The sequence below is a fragment of the Copadichromis virginalis genome, linkage group LG22 (genome assembly GCF_057382275.1).
Source record: "Copadichromis virginalis isolate Kocher_CV1m ecotype Utaka linkage group LG22, C_Virginalis_male_GT1.1, whole genome shotgun sequence".
NCBI classification, from domain to species: domain Eukaryota; kingdom Metazoa; phylum Chordata; class Actinopteri; order Cichliformes; family Cichlidae; genus Copadichromis; species Copadichromis virginalis.
Window position 1 is genome coordinate 16609344 of NC_140638.1, and position 21109 is coordinate 16630452.

Below are 21109 nucleotides of genomic sequence, written 5' to 3' on the forward strand. Positions count from 1 at the left end.
AAAAGATGTGCCTAATAAAGTGGCCAGTGAGTGCATATTTTAAATAAAATTTTAAAAGTGTGTAATTCTTCCTGATGACATCCTCCTCGCCGATCATAACAGTCAGGTGTAATGGAAGCTCCGGCACCCAGAGAGCTGTAAATAGACACCACTGTGCAGGCACACAAGTGTAACCGAACCTCTCCCAGCAGGCATTGCTGCAATGGATGTTAACTCCCACCTTTCTCTCTCGCACTGCCACCTAAACCACAGGCAGGTTACTTTCCCTGACCCTGGTGAGGAGACGTTTCACTAAAACTTTGATCCTCTAAAGTCAGGCTTTATAAACACTGGTTTAAAGGACATCCGGTTAAGAGCACGTGTACAGAGTGAACCTTCACACAACTATAACTCCTTCTATAAGTGAAAGCTGGTGTATAAATGAATAATGGCTGACCCCCCACTAAATGCAGCTGCAATACTGGCAGCGCATTATTACCTTATTTTAAAATGTCTTAAGCCGTAGATGCTGGTTTTGCTTATTGTAAATTGCATTTAAGCTTTAATAATGAGTAATAAATCTTAAGTTAAGAAAAAAAAAGTGCCTTTCCAGGTTGTGTGTGTGTGTGTGTGTGTGTGTGTGTGTGTGTGTGTGTGTGTGTGTGTGTGTGTTAGCCATCCTCAGCTGCTGCTATACACCAGCCAAAGGAACTTTCTTCCCAGCAGCTGCAAAGCACCTGTGCTTGTTGTTTTATTGCTTATCTATAATACATGGGTAAATAATCTAACCACTCATAAATAAAGCCTTTCATATTATTAGAAGCTGAAATGAACCATTCAAATTGAGATTCATAGATGGGTTCACTGATGGAAGTGAATAACTTCACCGTGGTTCTGCAAATGCATGCAAATCTAATGAAAATGTTTTCCCTCCCCAGTTTTCAGCAGTAACTTTCCTGCCAGAGCTGCCTACCAAGTCGCTGCTCTCCCCAGAGTGAGTGTTAACCACAGCTTTACACACCTTTAGCATTGTATTACATTATGTCACACCCACTTTAAAGTCACTGCTACTGTGCACATATGGATGATGTCATGAATTTCATTTTTATGCTGATCGGAAACAGAAAGGTTGAAAAAGGAGGGATTTGCATTTTATTTTAAACCACAAATTAAACTATTAATCATGTTTTCCGGACTTAATTTGCTTACACTGTCACACAGCGGAGACTCTGCTGATATTTGGACAAATGAGTAAATGTAGTGTAAATGCTGCTTTTGGCCAAATTCAAGTTATTGCTGCTAAAGTTGGATCTACAAGCTACAGAATTATGGGGATCACTTGGTTTTTCATGGGACTGCAGAGATGTGTATAAAAGCTTTTTGCAGGGGTTTTTTGAATGACTGTGTGCGTGTGTTCATTTTTGGACACTATTATAATTTAATATTTCGCCTCTGCAGTCATTTCTTCAACCTGCGTCTCCTCCTTTTCTCCTCAGGGTGGGCTGGTGGAAATTGAGGCGATCGCTGTTCTCGGTCCTCTCTCCGACTCCTGACTACCCGGCTGCATTACTAACAAGCTGTAGTGCCACCAATTATTATCATTATAGATTCACTGTGGAAGCTTGATTGTATTTCCAGAGAACACCTGAAGAGCCACGAATTTCACCAAAGTCTTTTTCAGTCTTTCAAGATTTAAATTCAGAGCAACATTGAGTTGTTAACACTTCACAGCCTGCTCGTTAAACAGACAGTAGGGATCCAGTAGGAGTGGACACAACATCAAGCCTCTTGGCTTCTGGTTTGATAACTTCACTCATTTAAAAAAAGAAAAATGCTGTAACACATCAGTGTGACATGTTTGCTTTCATCCTGCATCAAATTAAAACACAGAGAATATGTGTACTAGGTTTTTTTTTAAGGTGATCTTTTTATTTTTCAACAGCTTATTACTAATTACGGATTTTGGGGAATACTAAAAATCATGACACATCAGGAAAAAAAAATCTTATAAAGGACGTGAAGCGATGTCACTGATGTTGTCACTGCTGATGTGACGCTATACCTTGTTTATGGTAGTACCTGAACTGCCATAAAGTTATGTTAACGCTGTGCTTTAGATTACAGCCAGGAGTGTGGCAGAGGAGGAATTTTGCACTTTCATATAAAATCCACTTTTGGACTAAGTAGATCAGTTAATGGCTGGACTATGGAGGAGAAGTTTTTGCAGAAGTTCCTGTAATAACCTACCAGGAATCTGCACAGTTCAAGTCCTTTATTTAGGTGTGGGATATTCATTAATCGCCACCACTTTGGCGCTAAGGGGCCGCACCTGACCACGTCCCACTTCCCTGCTCAAGTATGTTACAGTGGCCTTGGCAAATTCACACTTTGTCAGGTTGAGTGTCAGCGCTTATTAATCTTGAAATCTGCATGACACACTGGCAGACAGAAAAGACCATTCGGTGAAAATATCAATTCTGGGGATCTGGAACATGGAAAGTAGAATATCTAAACAACATTATTGGTGTGTTTTGCCTCAGTGTTATTGATATTTATATGCTTCTATTTTAAAAACTGTAAACTCTCACTGTGGATGTAAGAGCCAAATTGTGGATATTTTGCATCCACTTTATTGTGTAATATTTTAATTGATTGTATTTGATGGCTTAGGCCCCAGGAAGACTAGCAACCACTGTTGTGGAAGCTAATGGAGTTCCTTATAAATAAGCAGACAGATAAACACTATTCTAATCTTATATTACATTCTTAGCAAATTTACAGCAAATGAAACAAAGCACAAAGTCACAGTTGTTTTTTTTATTTTATTTTTTTATTTTAATTTGTGGTTTGACGCTGTTTCTTAACGTAAAATGTCCTGTTGTAATTGGACATTTTGAGATAAGAAACAGCGCCAAGCCCCAACAACACTTCCCTCATGGTGCTTTTTATTGTAAGGTGAAGACCCTACAATAATTCACAAAAACTAACCCCCTAGAGCAAGCACATTGGCGACAGTGGGAAGGAAAAACTCACTTTTAAAAGAGAGAAACCTCCGGCAGAACCAGGCTCTGAGATGGGGGTGGCCATCTGCCTCGGCCAGTTAGTGATGAGGGAAGGAAGTTGGGGTTTTAAAATGTAATTTAGGTTGCTGAATTAAAAGAATATTTGACGCCAGTTTAAGAGTTTTGTAACATAATCACGTGCACGTTTCAGGTCAATTTTAACGTGCACATGAGAAAACCCTCAAGATGACATTTTGGCTCCTCAGCTTGGCATGTTTTTTGAATATGCTGACGACCGCTTCGTCAACCACTGGGTTGCTTGACCTCATTAACAGTATTGGAGAAGGCCACTTTTCACGGAGATCATTGGATACTTTCAGGCCGAGTTGTTCAATGTTTTCCATGGACATTTTGTAGCTTTTGGACAAAATTTTGTTCCAGATCTTGTGGGAAAGCCTCTGTACAATAAACTCTGATGTTCCTGCATTCCATGTAGCTGCCTCATTTTCTCCCTTCATAGCGTGCATTACCAGATCTTTGGTGACATTTTTCACAGCCTCCTGGTACTCTTCCCTGTTTTTAGAGACACTAAGTACTCTTGTTGGTAATGCCAACAGGTGTTTGGTGAAGGTTGGGACAGTAATACTATCAAGCTGTTCCCTCAGATTGAAAATCAGATATTTTTCCTTGCAGTTGTGTCTTTTGCAAAGATCCTTGAGAATGGCCTTGTCTATGTTTTTCAGACATTTGGGGGATAGATCCAAATGTTTCAGCTCAATTTCAGGCCAAATTTTTTCAATCAGGCGATCGCTGATGCAGTCAGCAGTGAGGCGCTCTGTGAAGAGCTTGTATTTAGTGGAGACTTGTTCTATGGCCTGTGAAACCACCAACTCAATCACTTTGTTGACACACAACTTTTCCCCACTCAGACAATCAGATGAGGACGACTGTGGGGTTGCCGTCTCCTGTGTTTCAGTCTGAGACTCTACTAATTCTATTCTCTGCGTGTCCAGTTCTGTCTGCATTTCTGGTATGTTTGTCTCTGCCTGACTTTCTTTAATCTCGCTGGAGTCCTCACTCTGTGGCTGCAGAGCTTTCTTGTCCTCCTCCAGTTCTTTCTGTTCTTTCTCTGCATCCTGACATTTTGTGATGGCCTCTTTGACTTCTTCTTTTGTGTCATTCACCACTTTCTGTTCTTCCAGGAGTTTCTTAATTTGTTCCTCCAGGACTTTTTTCTCCTGCTCCAGATTCTCTCTCAGTGTTTGTTCTTTCCACATAGTTTCTTTCAGATTTCTTTCATGTTTCTGGAGCTGCGTGAACTTGGCAGACAGAGTGTCCTTCTCCTGTTTCAGCATCAGGATTTCGTTGTCCCTCTGCTGAAGCTGCTCTTTCAGACGGTTCATCTCAAGGTCAAGGTTGCTGACCTTTTCCTGATCTGAACACGTCTGTTGCTCTTTTTCTTTGGTGGCGCTGCTCACCTGCGGTTTGCGCGACACTGATTCGTCAGTGACTCCTGCAGCTTGGTTCTCATACAGCTCCAGCTTGGTGCGCATGTTTGAAATTTGAGTCATCATCTGTTTGATTTGCTGTCTGGCTCTACTTTCACCCTCTTTTAAAAGTTTGTTTTCAGTCAGAGAGTTTTGCAAGGCTTTCCTAACCCGCATGAGGTTGTCGAGTGCACTCTTTGGCAGAGTGAAGACAAATTCTGGTTTTCCTTCCTGATTGCTCATTTTTGATATTTAACTTTGAAACAAATTTAGCGTGTTACACTAAATAAGATATTCAAATGTGAATTCGATATTCAGATGTGAATTCGATATTCAGATGTCAATCAGGGTTTGAAGTTGGCTGTAGCAGAACAAAAGTTCGTCTGGTGAATCGCTCGTGACTGTAAGTAAGAAACGTGCTTGACCAGTGTGCTGTTTCACCCCTATTTATAGAATTTTGGTGACTGTGATGTCATGGCCTGATTCTCTTTGCTTTGATGTTTGAAAATAGGTCCCGCCCATTGAAAATAGGTCCCGCCCACAGGCTCTCAGAATTTTTCAGTTAAATTCATACATTAATTTGAAATATGTTTTTGTTTTTTGTTTTTTTTTAATTCATCCCTCTTCTAAATTTAACCTAAGCCCATTTTCAGAGCGCTGCGTGTTCATCACAGCCATAAATATGTTAGAAATGAAGAGCTTTCACTGTGTTCAAGTACCAGATTTAGTGCTAATTTTATTCAGTCATCCAGTGTTTGTTTAGCTTGTTCAAATGTTTCAGGTGCTGTAGAACATCTGATTAGTATTGTTCATTAATGCTTGTTTCCTATTCCTGTTCAAAGTAATACTCTGCGCACGCAGCCAGTGAGAAAACGTCTAACGCTAGACCCGCCCCCGGGAGTCAAGCTGCTTGCATCTAATGTCTCTCAGTTACATAGTAAACAAAGCTTGCAAGGAATCACGAATCCAGCATCATTACTAAACATCTAACAGGTGCCAAAAAAAAGAGCAACATTGAGTTGTTAACACTTCACAGCCTGCTCGTTAAACAGACAGTAGGGATCCAGTAGGAGTGGACACAACATCAAGCCTCTTGGCTTCTGGTTTGATAACTTCACTCATTTAAAAAAAGAAAAATGCTGTAACACATCAGTGTGACATGTTTGCTTTCATCCTGCATCAAATTAAAACACAGAGAATATGTGTACTAGGTTTTTTTTTAAGGTGATCTTTTTATTTTTCAACAGCTTATTACTAATTACGGATTTTGGGGAATATAAAGGACGTGAAGCGATGTCACTGATGTTGTCACTGCTGATGTGACGCTATACCTTGTTTATGGTAGTACCTGAACTGCCATAAAGTTATGTTAACGCTGTGCTTTAGATTACAGCCAGGAGTGTGGCAGAGGAGGAATTTTGCACTTTCATATAAAATCCACTTTTGGACTAAGTAGATCAGTTAATGGCTGGACTATGGAGGAGAAGTTTTTGCAGAAGTTCCTGTAATAACCTACCAGGAATCTGCACAGTTCAAGTCCTTTATTTAGGTGTGGGATATTCATTAATCGCCACCACTTTGGCGCTAAGGGGCCGCACCTGACCACGTCCCACTTCCCTGCTCAAGTATGTTACAGTGGCCTTGGCAAATTCACACTTTGTCAGGTTGAGTGTCAGAGCTTATTAATCTTGAAATCTGCATGACACACTGGCAGACAGAAAAGACCATTCGGTGAAAATATCAATTCTGGGGATCTGGAACATGGAAAGTAGAATATCTAAACAACATTATTGGTGTGTTTTGCCTCAGTGTTATTGATATTTATATGCTTCTATTTTAAAAACTGTAAACTCTCACTGTGGATGTAAGAGCCAAATTGTAGATATTTTGCATCCACTTTATTGTGTAATATTTTAATTGATTGTATTTGATGGCTTAGGCCCCAGGAAGACTAGCAACCACTGTTGTGGAAGCTAATGGAGTTCCTTATAAATAAGCAGACAAATAAACACTATTCTAATCTTATATTACATTTTTTTAATAGACGGTAAGCATTATACATATTTTATTTGGATTTCATACATGAATTTATCTTTTGGCTTCCTGTTTTTTTGCTAGTGCTAGGCTACTGGACGACACCATTAGCTAACCGGTGTTCTCTATACAGAGAATTGAATGCCAGTGTACAGCCCCTATCAAACGTTTAAGATCACTTGGCAAACCAATATATATTTAACATGGTTTTATCTTAACAAGATTCCAAGTAGAGCTTCAACATGCAACAAGAAGCAATGGGATTGAGATAAAGCTTTTTTTGAGCATACAATTTATTGAAAACAACGCTTAAACTGAAACAGACTATATTATGAAAGAACAGGTAACTATGGCTTCTCTTAAAAACGTGGTCAAGCAAAATTCCAGTAGCTCCCCTGATCATTTTACCAACACAAAGAAGGAGAAAATGATCTAAATATCTTAGCCCAGCACAAATTTAGCTCTTTTTTAAAATTACTGTTAATCTCCACAGACAATTTCAGTCAGTTTCCACACCTATGTGCCAGTTAATTATGTTTACAGTTGATATTTTTATTCACTGATACATCACACAACCATTAGGCTAGGTTATTTAGATCATTTTCTCTTTATGTTTTTTGTACTTCAATGGTCAATATATTCACAACATGAACCTAAAATTTCTGTAAATATGCCAAAGTTATGATACATTAAAAGTCTGCTGGTTTGGCTTTATGTGGAGTGTCACACTTCACAACATTTCTCTTTTCTTGTTCTAACTCTGCCTCTCGTTCTCCCTCAGTTCTAAAAGCCATCGGCTCGGCCTTGGCTATCGCCTTCACTGTGATGACCTACCATCGCCCGCTGGGCTCCTTCCTGCCTGACAAAGAAAACCAGAACATAACCTCATCAGTCATCTACTTTTTGAGAACCTTGTTCTCATCTCTTTTCGCCTCACTGCCCTCGCTCTTTTCGCCTCCGTGCTGCCCTGCTTCACCTTCATCCACTTCATCTGCTCTTGGCTGGTTTGATTCTTCTTCGCTTGGCGATCCAAGACGAACTTCATGGAAAGTCCTTGTGGAGAATGGCTTTATTGAGCCACTGTTGGCCTCGTTTGGTATTTTGACTGGTTTAATGTGGCCGAGACAGGACTGCGCTCTATCATGGGTATACACTGACTGATATTTGCTCCTCAATACTGTGTGGTGCTGGAAGACTAGCACACATCCTCATGATTTTGTGATACAGTACAGAATACGTTCAGCTTGTCAAATTTACATAAATCTTTGATTGTTACCAGTGTGACTCTGAAGTGCTGTACTGTATGTTTGTAAGTTTTCTCCCCAGCAAACACAACAACCCAAAAGGCAGAGGAAGATGGTAACCATAGCACAAAAAGTTGGACTTCTGGACATACTAAAAGAAGGTAGAAGTTACCGTATTTTTCGGACCATTATAAGGCACACTAAGTGAAAGAAAACAGACAAATCAAACTTTACTCAATTCATTCTTCTTGCTTCCTCTACTTCCGTAAGCTACCACTGATGTTGAATTATCTCGCAGCTGTTCTATTCCCATGTTCTGGACCTGAAAACAGGGTTTGATCTTTGTTTTCATTCTATAATACTGCACCTATTTTTCTAGGAAGGTTTGAACTTTGAGGGTGTTTAAACAAGATACAAACGTGTGAAAATTGTCTGGCTGCTCCTGTCTTCTAAGACTTTAAGTTAGAAAGAAATACAAACTTTTCTGTTAATGTTCTGTAAAGGCAAAAAGACATTTATGCAATAATCATGATTTTTCTTTCACATCTGTTTTAAACCATGGACTTAAAGCCCCGACTGTGTCTGTATTAGTGTTTGAATGTATAAAAAGAATGAACAGGTGAAAGAGATCGGCTGCAGGCTCAGGAGAAGGAAAATAAACACCAGAAACAGAAAGAAGGCAAAACCAGAGATAGGATACTGTAAAAGAGTGAGACAGGAAATAGTGGATATCGTTTGATTATATTCTAAAATTCATCGGTGAACGTTCCGACTGTGTGCTTCTCTGCAGATGTCAAGATCTACAGGAGTCTCTCTTGAGCTCAGCCAGCGGCTACAGCAACTACATAGGGATCCTCAACTGGTGTGTTGTCATGCTGGTGAGTTAAACCTCAGTACATGTCCACGCAGAAATGAAAATGTACACCAGCGTGGCTTCCAAAACTGCATAAGATTTAGAAAGTAAGACCCTCATTCAGCTAAATCTTACAGGTCTGGACAGTCCTTGTTAGTCTTTCCTTCTGCCTCAATACTCACTGTACTGCCATCTAGTGGTGGCATACTAACATGTACAACTCCTTGTGTTTGTAAGCTGGAGCTATTTCAATTGATCATGGATCAAAGTTGGATCTGTAGTTATATCACTGTGGATTCATTTTAATACACCATAATGAACAAATTAAAATTAAATGATACTTGAAATTTAAATTGTTGTCCTTATTCCTCTGCCTGTGTTTTTTGAGGTGCAATTGTGGCACAGTCCAACGGGTCAGCAGTTAACACCAATGTCTCCTATATGCCCCGTATAGCCGTTGCCATTCTGCTTCATTACCACATGCTGAAACCTTTGAGCCTCAAAATGCTGCCTGCAATAAATATATTTAGATTTGACTTATAGTTTGTTTTTTGTAGTTGAATATTGTGTATCTGTCATTCTCTAAGATTCTTTAGTGAAAATCTGAAATTGTGATATGCCGAGTTAGAACATTTTACTTCTTTGAGTATATTGTGAAAAATATACTCAGCAAAAAAAATTGACCTAAGTCTGTGTCTTCCAGTGGAGGATCCCAAGTGTTCAGAACTCAATGAAACTGTTCCAGGTGTGTAAACACAGAGACACTAACTGCATCACTCACAGTGGCTCCAGGAATAAAGCAAGAGTCAAGAAATATTTGCCTGAAACTGGAGCGGCCTTCAAACATATTTAGATTTGGCTTATAAAGAAAAGGTATCCTTTTATTTGTTACTTCTTAAAGGAAATTGATCTTTCTAGGATGGTGGAGCAGCTGCTGAAAGCTGTGAGTATCAAGACTGCACATCAGAGACTTTTTCATTTATACGTCAGACTTGTTCTAAATTAAATACTTGACTTAATCCCTTGATTCTGGTGTTGTTGCCTGTTGTTTTTTGTATTGTTTTAACATTTTTGAAGTGAGATTTATACTGTCTCAAGAGTTACATTTGTTAAGCAACAGTAGTTCAACCTTACCAACCTAGACACCTTTTCCTCTCTCCTTTTCTAATCCTCCCCCTGGCTGCCTCCTCCCAGGTTTCTATCCATCTAATATATTCTTCTGTTGGTTTTGACATTCCTCTCTGAACTTTGTGGCAGAGCTGCTGCAGTTTGGAGACCGGGAGTTCTACAGGGACTGGCGGTGAGTCGTCAAGCATACATTTTCTGTGTGACTCCCGAGTTAATGTGATGGCGTGAATTGATGTACGTCCTGAGATTTGATTTTCACCCAGGTGTCATCCACATACCTGAACCAATGACTTGGTGGTGTTTCCATGGTAGGAAAACAAAGCCCTCTTTTCCACCTTTTCCATGTACAAATTGGCCACAATGAGTGAAACTGGGGAACCCATGGCACACCCATGTTTCTGCCTGTGGAACTGACCCATTGTTCCAAAAGCAAACACACTTGGTCGATGCTGAGAGTGTTCCTGTTGTTGAGGTTGGAATCATCCTGTAATCTCTTACGAACTACCTCCAACGCCTCCATGACTGGGATGCAAGTGAAGAGAGATGTAACATTGTACAAGACCATTGTTTCATCTGCCTCCATAATGACATCTCTCACCTTCTCAACAAAATCCAAGGTGTTCTGGATGTGGTGTTCAGAGCTGCCTATCAACGGGTTGAGGATCCAAGCCAGAAAAATAGAGATGTTATAGGAATTTATGAATGAACATGTGTAGTAGATTTGTGGTCTGCTTTCTTATGACAGCTGGCCTTGCATACAGGTCTCACACACATGGCAGGATTTCCCTTTATTTCATGCTGTCACGTGGTAGTTAAAAAAGCCTCTTTATTAATTTGGAGTCTTAATGAAGCCTTAAAAAACTGCGCTGCATGCACTTCTTCATGAAAGTAGCCACAAGGGGGCAGCTTTGAGCCAAGATGGTCAGAGCTTTCCTCAAATCAGTGGCCAGTTATTCTATTTAAATTATATAAGAGCTCATTGTGGTCCATTTTCAGGTCAGTGTGAGACTTTCTGCTGAATTACAGAGTGCTGAGTGTTTTAGATAGATCGGTGGGTTGTTCTGCGTCCTGGTGCGTTACTATGGTAATGAGGCTATGATTAAGGAGGCTGCTCTTAAAAGTGAGGAAGTGAATTCCCTCCTCTGTGTGTGTGTGGCCTGCTTAAGGACCTTTGAGGAAGTCAGTTAATGTCTCCCAGAGTTTGTGGAATGAGGAAGTAAAACAGATGATGAATGATTCTTTCAGAGGACTTTTAAATGATCAGAGGAATAAACTGAAACTCACCTCAAATTGTTTTTATTTGTGGACATGTTTACACATTCCTATTTATGAAGCCCGGCGTGTGTTACAGGAATACTAATATGCTGTTACTGTCCCTAATACATATAATAAAATTATCTGGAGCCTATCAGTGATCTAATGGAGGAAAAAAACAATATCCTGTGGCCACTTTGCACTAAAAAGGCCCAAAGCAAGCCAAGAAAATTCCCCCCAAACCGAACTGAAGAAGCTTCTTGGATGAGAGGTGAAACGTCTTCAAGCAACTTAAAGAAGTCCAGACGCTTTTCTTTGCAAGCTCCTTTGACTACGATGACCCGGATGACTGAGAACCTTCACAGACATTTCCCCCCAAACCATTACACCAACACTAGCAGCAGAAGCCTTAATCATATAAGGCAGGATGTTCGTGAGCTGGTGCAAGTCCTAGCTTTAGTTTCCTGTTTTTGACTGACTGACACCCAGAGTGTGGTCTTCTGCTGCTGTAGCCCAGGTTCAGAGATCCTCTTCAGCATACCTTGGTGGAAAAGCAGTTTGTGAAAGCTCAGTGTGAACTTCAGCAGGTCGTCTCGATCGTGTCTACATCCCTAAGTTCAGTTGCTGATGGGCTGATTTTGATATTTGCATTAACAAGCGGTTGAAAAGATGTGCCTAATAAAGTGGCCAGTGAGTGCATATTTTAAATAAAATTTTAAAAGTGTGTAATTCTTCCTGATGACATCCTCCTCGCCGATCATAACAGTCAGGTGTAATGGAAGCTCCGGCACCCAGAGAGCTGTAAATAGACACCACTGTGCAGGCACACAAGTGTAACCGAACCTCTCCCAGCAGGCATTGCTGCAATGGATGTTAACTCCCACCTTTCTCTCTCGCACTGCCACCTAAACCACAGGCAGGTTACTTTCCCTGACCCTGGTGAGGAGACGTTTCACTAAAACTTTGATCCTCTAAAGTCAGGCTTTATAAACACTGGTTTAAAGGACATCCGGTTAAGAGCACGTGTACAGAGTGAACCTTCACACAACTATAACTCCTTCTATAAGTGAAAGCTGGTGTATAAATGAATAATGGCTGACCCCCCACTAAATGCAGCTGCAATACTGGCAGCGCATTATTACCTTATTTTAAAATGTCTTAAGCCGTAGATGCTGGTTTTGCTTATTGTAAATTGCATTTAAGCTTTAATAATGAGTAATAAATCTTAAGTTAAGAAAAAAAAAGTGCCTTTCCAGGTTGTGTGTGTGTGTGTGTGTGTGTGTGTGTGTGTGTGTGTGTGTGTGTGTGTGTGTGTGTTAGCCATCCTCAGCTGCTGCTATACACCAGCCAAAGGAACTTTCTTCCCAGCAGCTGCAAAGCACCTGTGCTTGTTGTTTTATTGCTTATCTATAATACATGGGTAAATAATCTAACCACTCATAAATAAAGCCTTTCATATTATTAGAAGCTGAAATGAACCATTCAAATTGAGATTCATAGATGGGTTCACTGATGGAAGTGAATAACTTCACCGTGGTTCTGCAAATGCATGCAAATCTAATGAAAATGTTTTCCCTCCCCAGTTTTCAGCAGTAACTTTCCTGCCAGAGCTGCCTACCAAGTCGCTGCTCTCCCCAGAGTGAGTGTTAACCACAGCTTTACACACCTTTAGCATTGTATTACATTATGTCACACCCACTTTAAAGTCACTGCTACTGTGCACATATGGATGATGTCATGAATTTCATTTTTATGCTGATCGGAAACAGAAAGGTTGAAAAAGGAGGGATTTGCATTTTATTTTAAACCACAAATTAAACTATTAATCATGTTTTCCGGACTTAATTTGCTTACACTGTCACACAGCGGAGACTCTGCTGATATTTGGACAAATGAGTAAATGTAGTGTAAATGCTGCTTTTGGCCAAATTCAAGTTATTGCTGCTAAAGTTGGATCTACAAGCTACAGAATTATGGGGATCACTTGGTTTTTCATGGGACTGCAGAGATGTGTATAAAAGCTTTTTGCAGGGGTTTTTTGAATGACTGTGTGCGTGTGTTCATTTTTGGACACTATTATAATTTAATATTTCGCCTCTGCAGTCATTTCTTCAACCTGCGTCTCCTCCTTTTCTCCTCAGGGTGGGCTGGTGGAAATTGAGGCGATCGCTGTTCTCGGTCCTCTCTCCGACTCCTGACTACCCGGCTGCATTACTAACAAGCTGTAGTGCCACCAATTATTATCATTATAGATTCACTGTGGAAGCTTGATTGTATTTCCAGAGAACACCTGAAGAGCCACGAATTTCACCAAAGTCTTTTTCAGTCTTTCAAGATTTAAATTCAGAGCAACATTGAGTTGTTAACACTTCACAGCCTGCTCGTTAAACAGACAGTAGGGATCCAGTAGGAGTGGACACAACATCAAGCCTCTTGGCTTCTGGTTTGATAACTTCACTCATTTAAAAAAAGAAAAATGCTGTAACACATCAGTGTGACATGTTTGCTTTCATCCTGCATCAAATTAAAACACAGAGAATATGTGTACTAGGTTTTTTTTTAAGGTGATCTTTTTATTTTTCAACAGCTTATTACTAATTACGGATTTTGGGGAATACTAAAAATCATGACACATCAGGAAAAAAAAATCTTATAAAGGACGTGAAGCGATGTCACTGATGTTGTCACTGCTGATGTGACGCTATACCTTGTTTATGGTAGTACCTGAACTGCCATAAAGTTATGTTAACGCTGTGCTTTAGATTACAGCCAGGAGTGTGGCAGAGGAGGAATTTTGCACTTTCATATAAAATCCACTTTTGGACTAAGTAGATCAGTTAATGGCTGGACTATGGAGGAGAAGTTTTTGCAGAAGTTCCTGTAATAACCTACCAGGAATCTGCACAGTTCAAGTCCTTTATTTAGGTGTGGGATATTCATTAATCGCCACCACTTTGGCGCTAAGGGGCCGCACCTGACCACGTCCCACTTCCCTGCTCAAGTATGTTACAGTGGCCTTGGCAAATTCACACTTTGTCAGGTTGAGTGTCAGCGCTTATTAATCTTGAAATCTGCATGACACACTGGCAGACAGAAAAGACCATTCGGTGAAAATATCAATTCTGGGGATCTGGAACATGGAAAGTAGAATATCTAAACAACATTATTGGTGTGTTTTGCCTCAGTGTTATTGATATTTATATGCTTCTATTTTAAAAACTGTAAACTCTCACTGTGGATGTAAGAGCCAAATTGTGGATATTTTGCATCCACTTTATTGTGTAATATTTTAATTGATTGTATTTGATGGCTTAGGCCCCAGGAAGACTAGCAACCACTGTTGTGGAAGCTAATGGAGTTCCTTATAAATAAGCAGACAGATAAACACTATTCTAATCTTATATTACATTCTTAGCAAATTTACAGCAAATGAAACAAAGCACAAAGTCACAGTTGTTTTTTTTATTTTATTTTTTTATTTTAATTTGTGGTTTGACGCTGTTTCTTAACGTAAAATGTCCTGTTGTAATTGGACATTTTGAGATAAGAAACAGCGCCAAGCCCCAACAACACTTCCCTCATGGTGCTTTTTATTGTAAGGTGAAGACCCTACAATAATTCACAAAAACTAACCCCCTAGAGCAAGCACATTGGCGACAGTGGGAAGGAAAAACTCACTTTTAAAAGAGAGAAACCTCCGGCAGAACCAGGCTCTGAGATGGGGGTGGCCATCTGCCTCGGCCAGTTAGTGATGAGGGAAGGAAGTTGGGGTTTTAAAATGTAATTTAGGTTGCTGAATTAAAAGAATATTTGACGCCAGTTTAAGAGTTTTGTAACATAATCACGTGCACGTTTCAGTTCAATTTTAACGTGCACATGAGAAAACCCTCAAGATGACATTTTGGCTCCTCAGCTTGGCATGTTTTTTGAATATGCTGACGACCGCTTCGTCAACCACTGGGTTGCTTGACCTCATTAACAGTATTGGAGAAGGCCACTTTTCACGGAGATCATTGGATACTTTCAGGCCGAGTTGTTCAATGTTTTCCATGGACATTTTGTAGCTTTTGGACAAAATTTTGTTCCAGATCTTGTGGGAAAGCCTCTGTACAATAAACTCTGATGTTCCTGCATTCCATGTAGCTGCCTCATTTTCTCCCTTCATAGCGTGCATTACCAGATCTTTGGTGACATTTTTCACAGCCTCCTGGTACTCTTCCCTGTTTTTAGAGACACTAAGTACTCTTGTTGGTAATGCCAACAGGTGTTTGGTGAAGGTTGGGACAGTAATACTATCAAGCTGTTCCCTCAGATTGAAAATCAGATATTTTTCCTTGCAGTTGTGTCTTTTGCAAAGATCCTTGAGAATGGCCTTGTCTATGTTTTTCAGACATTTGGGGGATAGATCCAAATGTTTCAGCTCAATTTCAGGCCAAATTTTTTCAATCAGGCGATCGCTGATGCAGTCAGCAGTGAGGCGCTCTGTGAAGAGCTTGTATTTAGTGGAGACTTGTTCTATGGCCTGTGAAACCACCAACTCAATCACTTTGTTGACACACAACTTTTCCCCACTCAGACAATCAGATGAGGACGACTGTGGGGTTGCCGTCTCCTGTGTTTCAGTCTGAGACTCTACTAATTCTATTCTCTGCGTGTCCAGTTCTGTCTGCATTTCTGGTATGTTTGTCTCTGCCTGACTTTCTTTAATCTCGCTGGAGTCCTCACTCTGTGGCTGCAGAGCTTTCTTGTCCTCCTCCAGTTCTTTCTGTTCTTTCTCTGCATCCTGACATTTTGTGATGGCCTCTTTGACTTCTTCTTTTGTGTCATTCACCACTTTCTGTTCTTCCAGGAGTTTCTTAATTTGTTCCTCCAGGACTTTTTTCTCCTGCTCCAGATTCTCTCTCAGTGTTTGTTCTTTCCACATAGTTTCTTTCAGATTTCTTTCATGTTTCTGGAGCTGCGTGAACTTGGCAGACAGAGTGTCCTTCTCCTGTTTCAGCATCAGGATTTCGTTGTCCCTCTGCTGAAGCTGCTCTTTCAGACGGTTCATCTCAAGGTCAAGGTTGCTGACCTTTTCCTGATCTGAACACGTCTGTTGCTCTTTTTCTTTGGTGGCGCTGCTCACCTGCGGTTTGCGCGACACTGATTCGTCAGTGACTCCTGCAGCTTGGTTCTCATACAGCTCCAGCTTGGTGCGCATGTTTGAAATTTGAGTCATCATCTGTTTGATTTGCTGTCTGGCTCTACTTTCACCCTCTTTTAAAAGTTTGTTTTCAGTCAGAGAGTTTTGCAAGGCTTTCCTAACCCGCATGAGGTTGTCGAGTGCACTCTTTGGCAGAGTGAAGACAAATTCTGGTTTTCCTTCCTGATTGCTCATTTTTGATATTTAACTTTGAAACAAATTTAGCGTGTTACACTAAATAAGATATTCAAATGTGAATTCGATATTCAGATGTGAATTCGATATTCAGATGTCAATCAGGGTTTGAAGTTGGCTGTAGCAGAACAAAAGTTCGTCTGGTGAATCGCTCGTGACTGTAAGTAAGAAACGTGCTTGACCAGTGTGCTGTTTCACCCCTATTTATAGAATTTTGGTGACTGTGATGTCATGGCCTGATTCTCTTTGCTTTGATGTTTGAAAATAGGTCCCGCCCATTGAAAATAGGTCCCGCCCACAGGCTCTCAGAATTTTTCAGTTAAATTCATACATTAATTTGAAATATGTTTTTGTTTTTTGTTTTTTTTTAATTCATCCCTCTTCTAAATTTAACCTAAGCCCATTTTCAGAGCGCTGCGTGTTCATCACAGCCATAAATATGTTAGAAATGAAGAGCTTTCACTGTGTTCAAGTACCAGATTTAGTGCTAATTTTATTCAGTCATCCAGTGTTTGTTTAGCTTGTTCAAATGTTTCAGGTGCTGTAGAACATCTGATTAGTATTGTTCATTAATGCTTGTTTCCTATTCCTGTTCAAAGTAATACTCTGCGCACGCAGCCAGTGAGAAAACGTCTAACGCTAGACCCGCCCCCGGGAGTCAAGCTGCTTGCATCTAATGTCTCTCAGTTACATAGTAAACAAAGCTTGCAAGGAATCACGAATCCAGCATCATTACTAAACATCTAACAGGTGCCAAAAAAAAGAGCAACATTGAGTTGTTAACACTTCACAGCCTGCTCGTTAAACAGACAGTAGGGATCCAGTAGGAGTGGACACAACATCAAGCCTCTTGGCTTCTGGTTTGATAACTTCACTCATTTAAAAAAAGAAAAATGCTGTAACACATCAGTGTGACATGTTTGCTTTCATCCTGCATCAAATTAAAACACAGAGAATATGTGTACTAGGTTTTTTTTTAAGGTGATCTTTTTATTTTTCAACAGCTTATTACTAATTACGGATTTTGGGGAATATAAAGGACGTGAAGCGATGTCACTGATGTTGTCACTGCTGATGTGACGCTATACCTTGTTTATGGTAGTACCTGAACTGCCATAAAGTTATGTTAACGCTGTGCTTTAGATTACAGCCAGGAGTGTGGCAGAGGAGGAATTTTGCACTTTCATATAAAATCCACTTTTGGACTAAGTAGATCAGTTAATGGCTGGACTATGGAGGAGAAGTTTTTGCAGAAGTTCCTGTAATAACCTACCAGGAATCTGCACAGTTCAAGTCCTTTATTTAGGTGTGGGATATTCATTAATCGCCACCACTTTGGCGCTAAGGGGCCGCACCTGACCACGTCCCACTTCCCTGCTCAAGTATGTTACAGTGGCCTTGGCAAATTCACACTTTGTCAGGTTGAGTGTCAGAGCTTATTAATCTTGAAATCTGCATGACACACTGGCAGACAGAAAAGACCATTCGGTGAAAATATCAATTCTGGGGATCTGGAACATGGAAAGTAGAATATCTAAACAACATTATTGGTGTGTTTTGCCTCAGTGTTATTGATATTTATATGCTTCTATTTTAAAAACTGTAAACTCTCACTGTGGATGTAAGAGCCAAATTGTAGATATTTTGCATCCACTTTATTGTGTAATATTTTAATTGATTGTATTTGATGGCTTAGGCCCCAGGAAGACTAGCAACCACTGTTGTGGAAGCTAATGGAGTTCCTTATAAATAAGCAGACAAATAAACACTATTCTAATCTTATATTACATTTTTTTAATAGACGGTAAGCATTATACATATTTTATTTGGATTTCATACATGAATTTATCTTTTGGCTTCCTGTTTTTTTGCTAGTGCTAGGCTACTGGACGACACCATTAGCTAACCGGTGTTCTCTATACAGAGAATTGAATGCCAGTGTACAGCCCCTATCAAACGTTTAAGATCACTTGGCAAACCAATATATATTTAACATGGTTTTATCTTAACAAGATTCCAAGTAGAGCTTCAACATGCAACAAGAAGCAATGGGATTGAGATAAAGCTTTTTTTGAGCATACAATTTATTGAAAACAACGCTTAAACTGAAACAGACTATATTATGAAAGAACAGGTAACTATGGCTTCTCTTAAAAACGTGGTCAAGCAAAATTCCAGTAGCTCCCCTGATCATTTTACCAACACAAAGAAGGAGAAAATGATCTAAATATCTTAGCCCAGCACAAATTTAGCTCTTTTTTAAAATTACTGTTAATCTCCACAGACAATTTCAGTCAGTTTCCACACCTATGTGCCAGTTAATTATGTTTACAGTTGATATTTTTATTCACTGATACATCACACAACCATTAGGCTAGGTTATTTAGATCATTTTCTCTTTATGTTTTTTGTACTTCAATGGTCAATATATTCACAACATGAACCTAAAATTTCTGTAAATATGCCAAAGTTATGATACATTAAAAGTCTGCTGGTTTGGCTTTATGTGGAGTGTCACACTTCACAACATTTCTCTTTTCTTGTTCTAACTCTGCCTCTCGTTCTCCCTCAGTTCTAAAAGCCATCGGCTCGGCCTTGGCTATCGCCTTCACTGTGATGACCTACCATCGCCCGCTGGGCTCCTTCCTGCCTGACAAAGAAAACCAGAACATAACCTCATCAGTCATCTACTTTTTGAGAACCTTGTTCTCATCTCTTTTCGCCTCACTGCCCTCGCTCTTTTCGCCTCCGTGCTGCCCTGCTTCACCTTCATCCACTTCATCTGCTCTTGGCTGGTTTGATTCTTCTTCGCTTGGCGATCCAAGACGAACTTCATGGAAAGTCCTTGTGGAGAATGGCTTTATTGAGCCACTGTTGGCCTCGTTTGGTATTTTGACTGGTTTAATGTGGCCGAGACAGGACTGCGCTCTATCATGGGTATACACTGACTGATATTTGCTCCTCAATACTGTGTGGTGCTGGAAGACTAGCACACATCCTCATGATTTTGTGATACAGTACAGAATACGTTCAGCTTGTCAAATTTACATAAATCTTTGATTGTTACCAGTGTGACTCTGAAGTGCTGTACTGTATGTTTGTAAGTTTTCTCCCCAGCAAACACAACAACCCAAAAGGCAGAGGAAGATGGTAACCATAGCACAAAAAGTTGGACTTCTGGACATACTAAAAGAAGGTAGAAGTTACCGTATTTTTCGGACCATTATAAGGCACACTAAGTGAAAGAAAACAGACAAATCAAACTTTACTCAATTCATTCTTCTTGCTTCCTCTACTTCCGTAAGCTACCACTGATGTTGAATTATCTCGCAGCTGTTCTATTCCCATGTTCTGGACCTGAAAACAGGGTTTGATCTTTGTTTTCATTCTATAATACTGCACCTATTTTTCTAGGAAGGTTTGAACTTTGAGGGTGTTTAAACAAGATACAAACGTGTGAAAATTGTCTGGCTGCTCCTGTCTTCTAAGACTTTAAGTTAGAAAGAAATACAAACTTTTCTGTTAATGTTCTGTAAAGGCAAAAAGACATTTATGCAATAATCATGATTTTTCTTTCACATCTGTTTTAAACCATGGACTTAAAGCCCCGACTGTGTCTGTATTAGTGTTTGAATGTATAAAAAGAATGAACAGGTGAAAGAGATCGGCTGCAGGCTCAGGAGAAGGAAAATAAACACCAGAAACAGAAAGAAGGCAAAACCAGAGATAGGATACTGTAAAAGAGTGAGACAGGAAATAGTGGATATCGTTTGATTATATTCTAAAATTCATCGGTGAACGTTCCGACTGTGTGCTTCTCTGCAGATGTCAAGATCTACAGGAGTCTCTCTTGAGCTCAGCCAGCGGCTACAGCAACTACATAGGGATCCTCAACTGGTGTGTTGTCATGCTGGTGAGTTAAACCTCAGTACATGTCCACGCAGAAATGAAAATGTACACCAGCGTGGCTTCCAAAACTGCATAAGATTTAGAAAGTAAGACCCTCATTCAGCTAAATCTTACAGGTCTGGACAGTCCTTGTTAGTCTTTCCTTCTGCCTCAATACTCACTGTACTGCCATCTAGTGGTGGCATACTAACATGTACAACTCCTTGTGTTTGTAAGCTGGAGCTATTTCAATTGATCATGGATCAAAGTTGGATCTGTAGTTATATCACTGTGGATTCCTTTTAATACACCATAATGAACAAATTAAAATTAAATGATACTTGAAATTTAAATTGTTGTCCTTATTCCTCTGCCTGTGTTTTTTGAGGTGCAATTGTGGCACAGTCCAACGGGTCAGCAGTTAACACCAATGTCTCCTATATGCCCCGTATAGCCGTTGCCATTCTGCTTCATTACCACATGCTGAAACCTTTGAGCCTCAAAATGCTGCCTGCAATAAATATATTTAGATTTGACTTATAGTTTGTTTTTTGTAGTTGAATATTGTGTATCTGTCATTCTCTAAGATTCTTTAGTGAAAATCTGAAATTGTGATATGCCGAGTTAGAACATTTTACTTCTTTGAGTATATTGTGAAAAATATACTCAGCAAAAAAAATTGACCTAAGTCTGTGTCTTCCAGTGGAGGATCCCAAGTGTTCAGAACTCAATGAAACTGTTCCAGGTGTGTAAACACAGAGACACTAACTGCATCACTCACAGTGGCTCCAGGAATAAAGCAAGAGTCAAGAAATATTTGCCTGAAACTGGAGCGGCCTTCAAACATATTTAGATTTGGCTTA

The 21109-nt window shown here is 39.9% G+C and overlaps 2 protein-coding genes across 4 annotated transcripts in view; one reads left to right on the top strand and one right to left on the bottom strand.

Annotated features, from left to right (window-relative positions):
• Positions 1–21109, top strand: part of rida (reactive intermediate imine deaminase A) — a 39078-nt gene that overhangs the window by 13724 nt on the left and 4245 nt on the right. Inside the window, exons 5-6 of one of the 3 annotated variants that reach the window (XM_085445459.1) lie at positions 12565–12620; positions 13123–13528. The exons of the other annotated variants lie outside the window; for them this stretch is intronic. Of the exons in view, the coding sequence (XP_085301585.1) occupies positions 12565–12620; positions 13123–13179 (113 nt within the window). The 3' untranslated portion in view covers positions 13180–13528. Of the gene's footprint in view, positions 1–12564; positions 12621–13122; positions 13529–21109 lie in introns of those variants that run through there. 3 annotated transcript variants of the gene reach the window in all.
• Positions 2791–4882, bottom strand: LOC146683097 (uncharacterized). Its single transcript, XM_085445454.1, has one exon. It carries the CDS (start codon positions 4709–4711, stop codon positions 3200–3202), a length of 1512 nt encoding a protein of 503 aa, XP_085301580.1. The 5' UTR covers positions 4712–4882; the 3' UTR covers positions 2791–3199.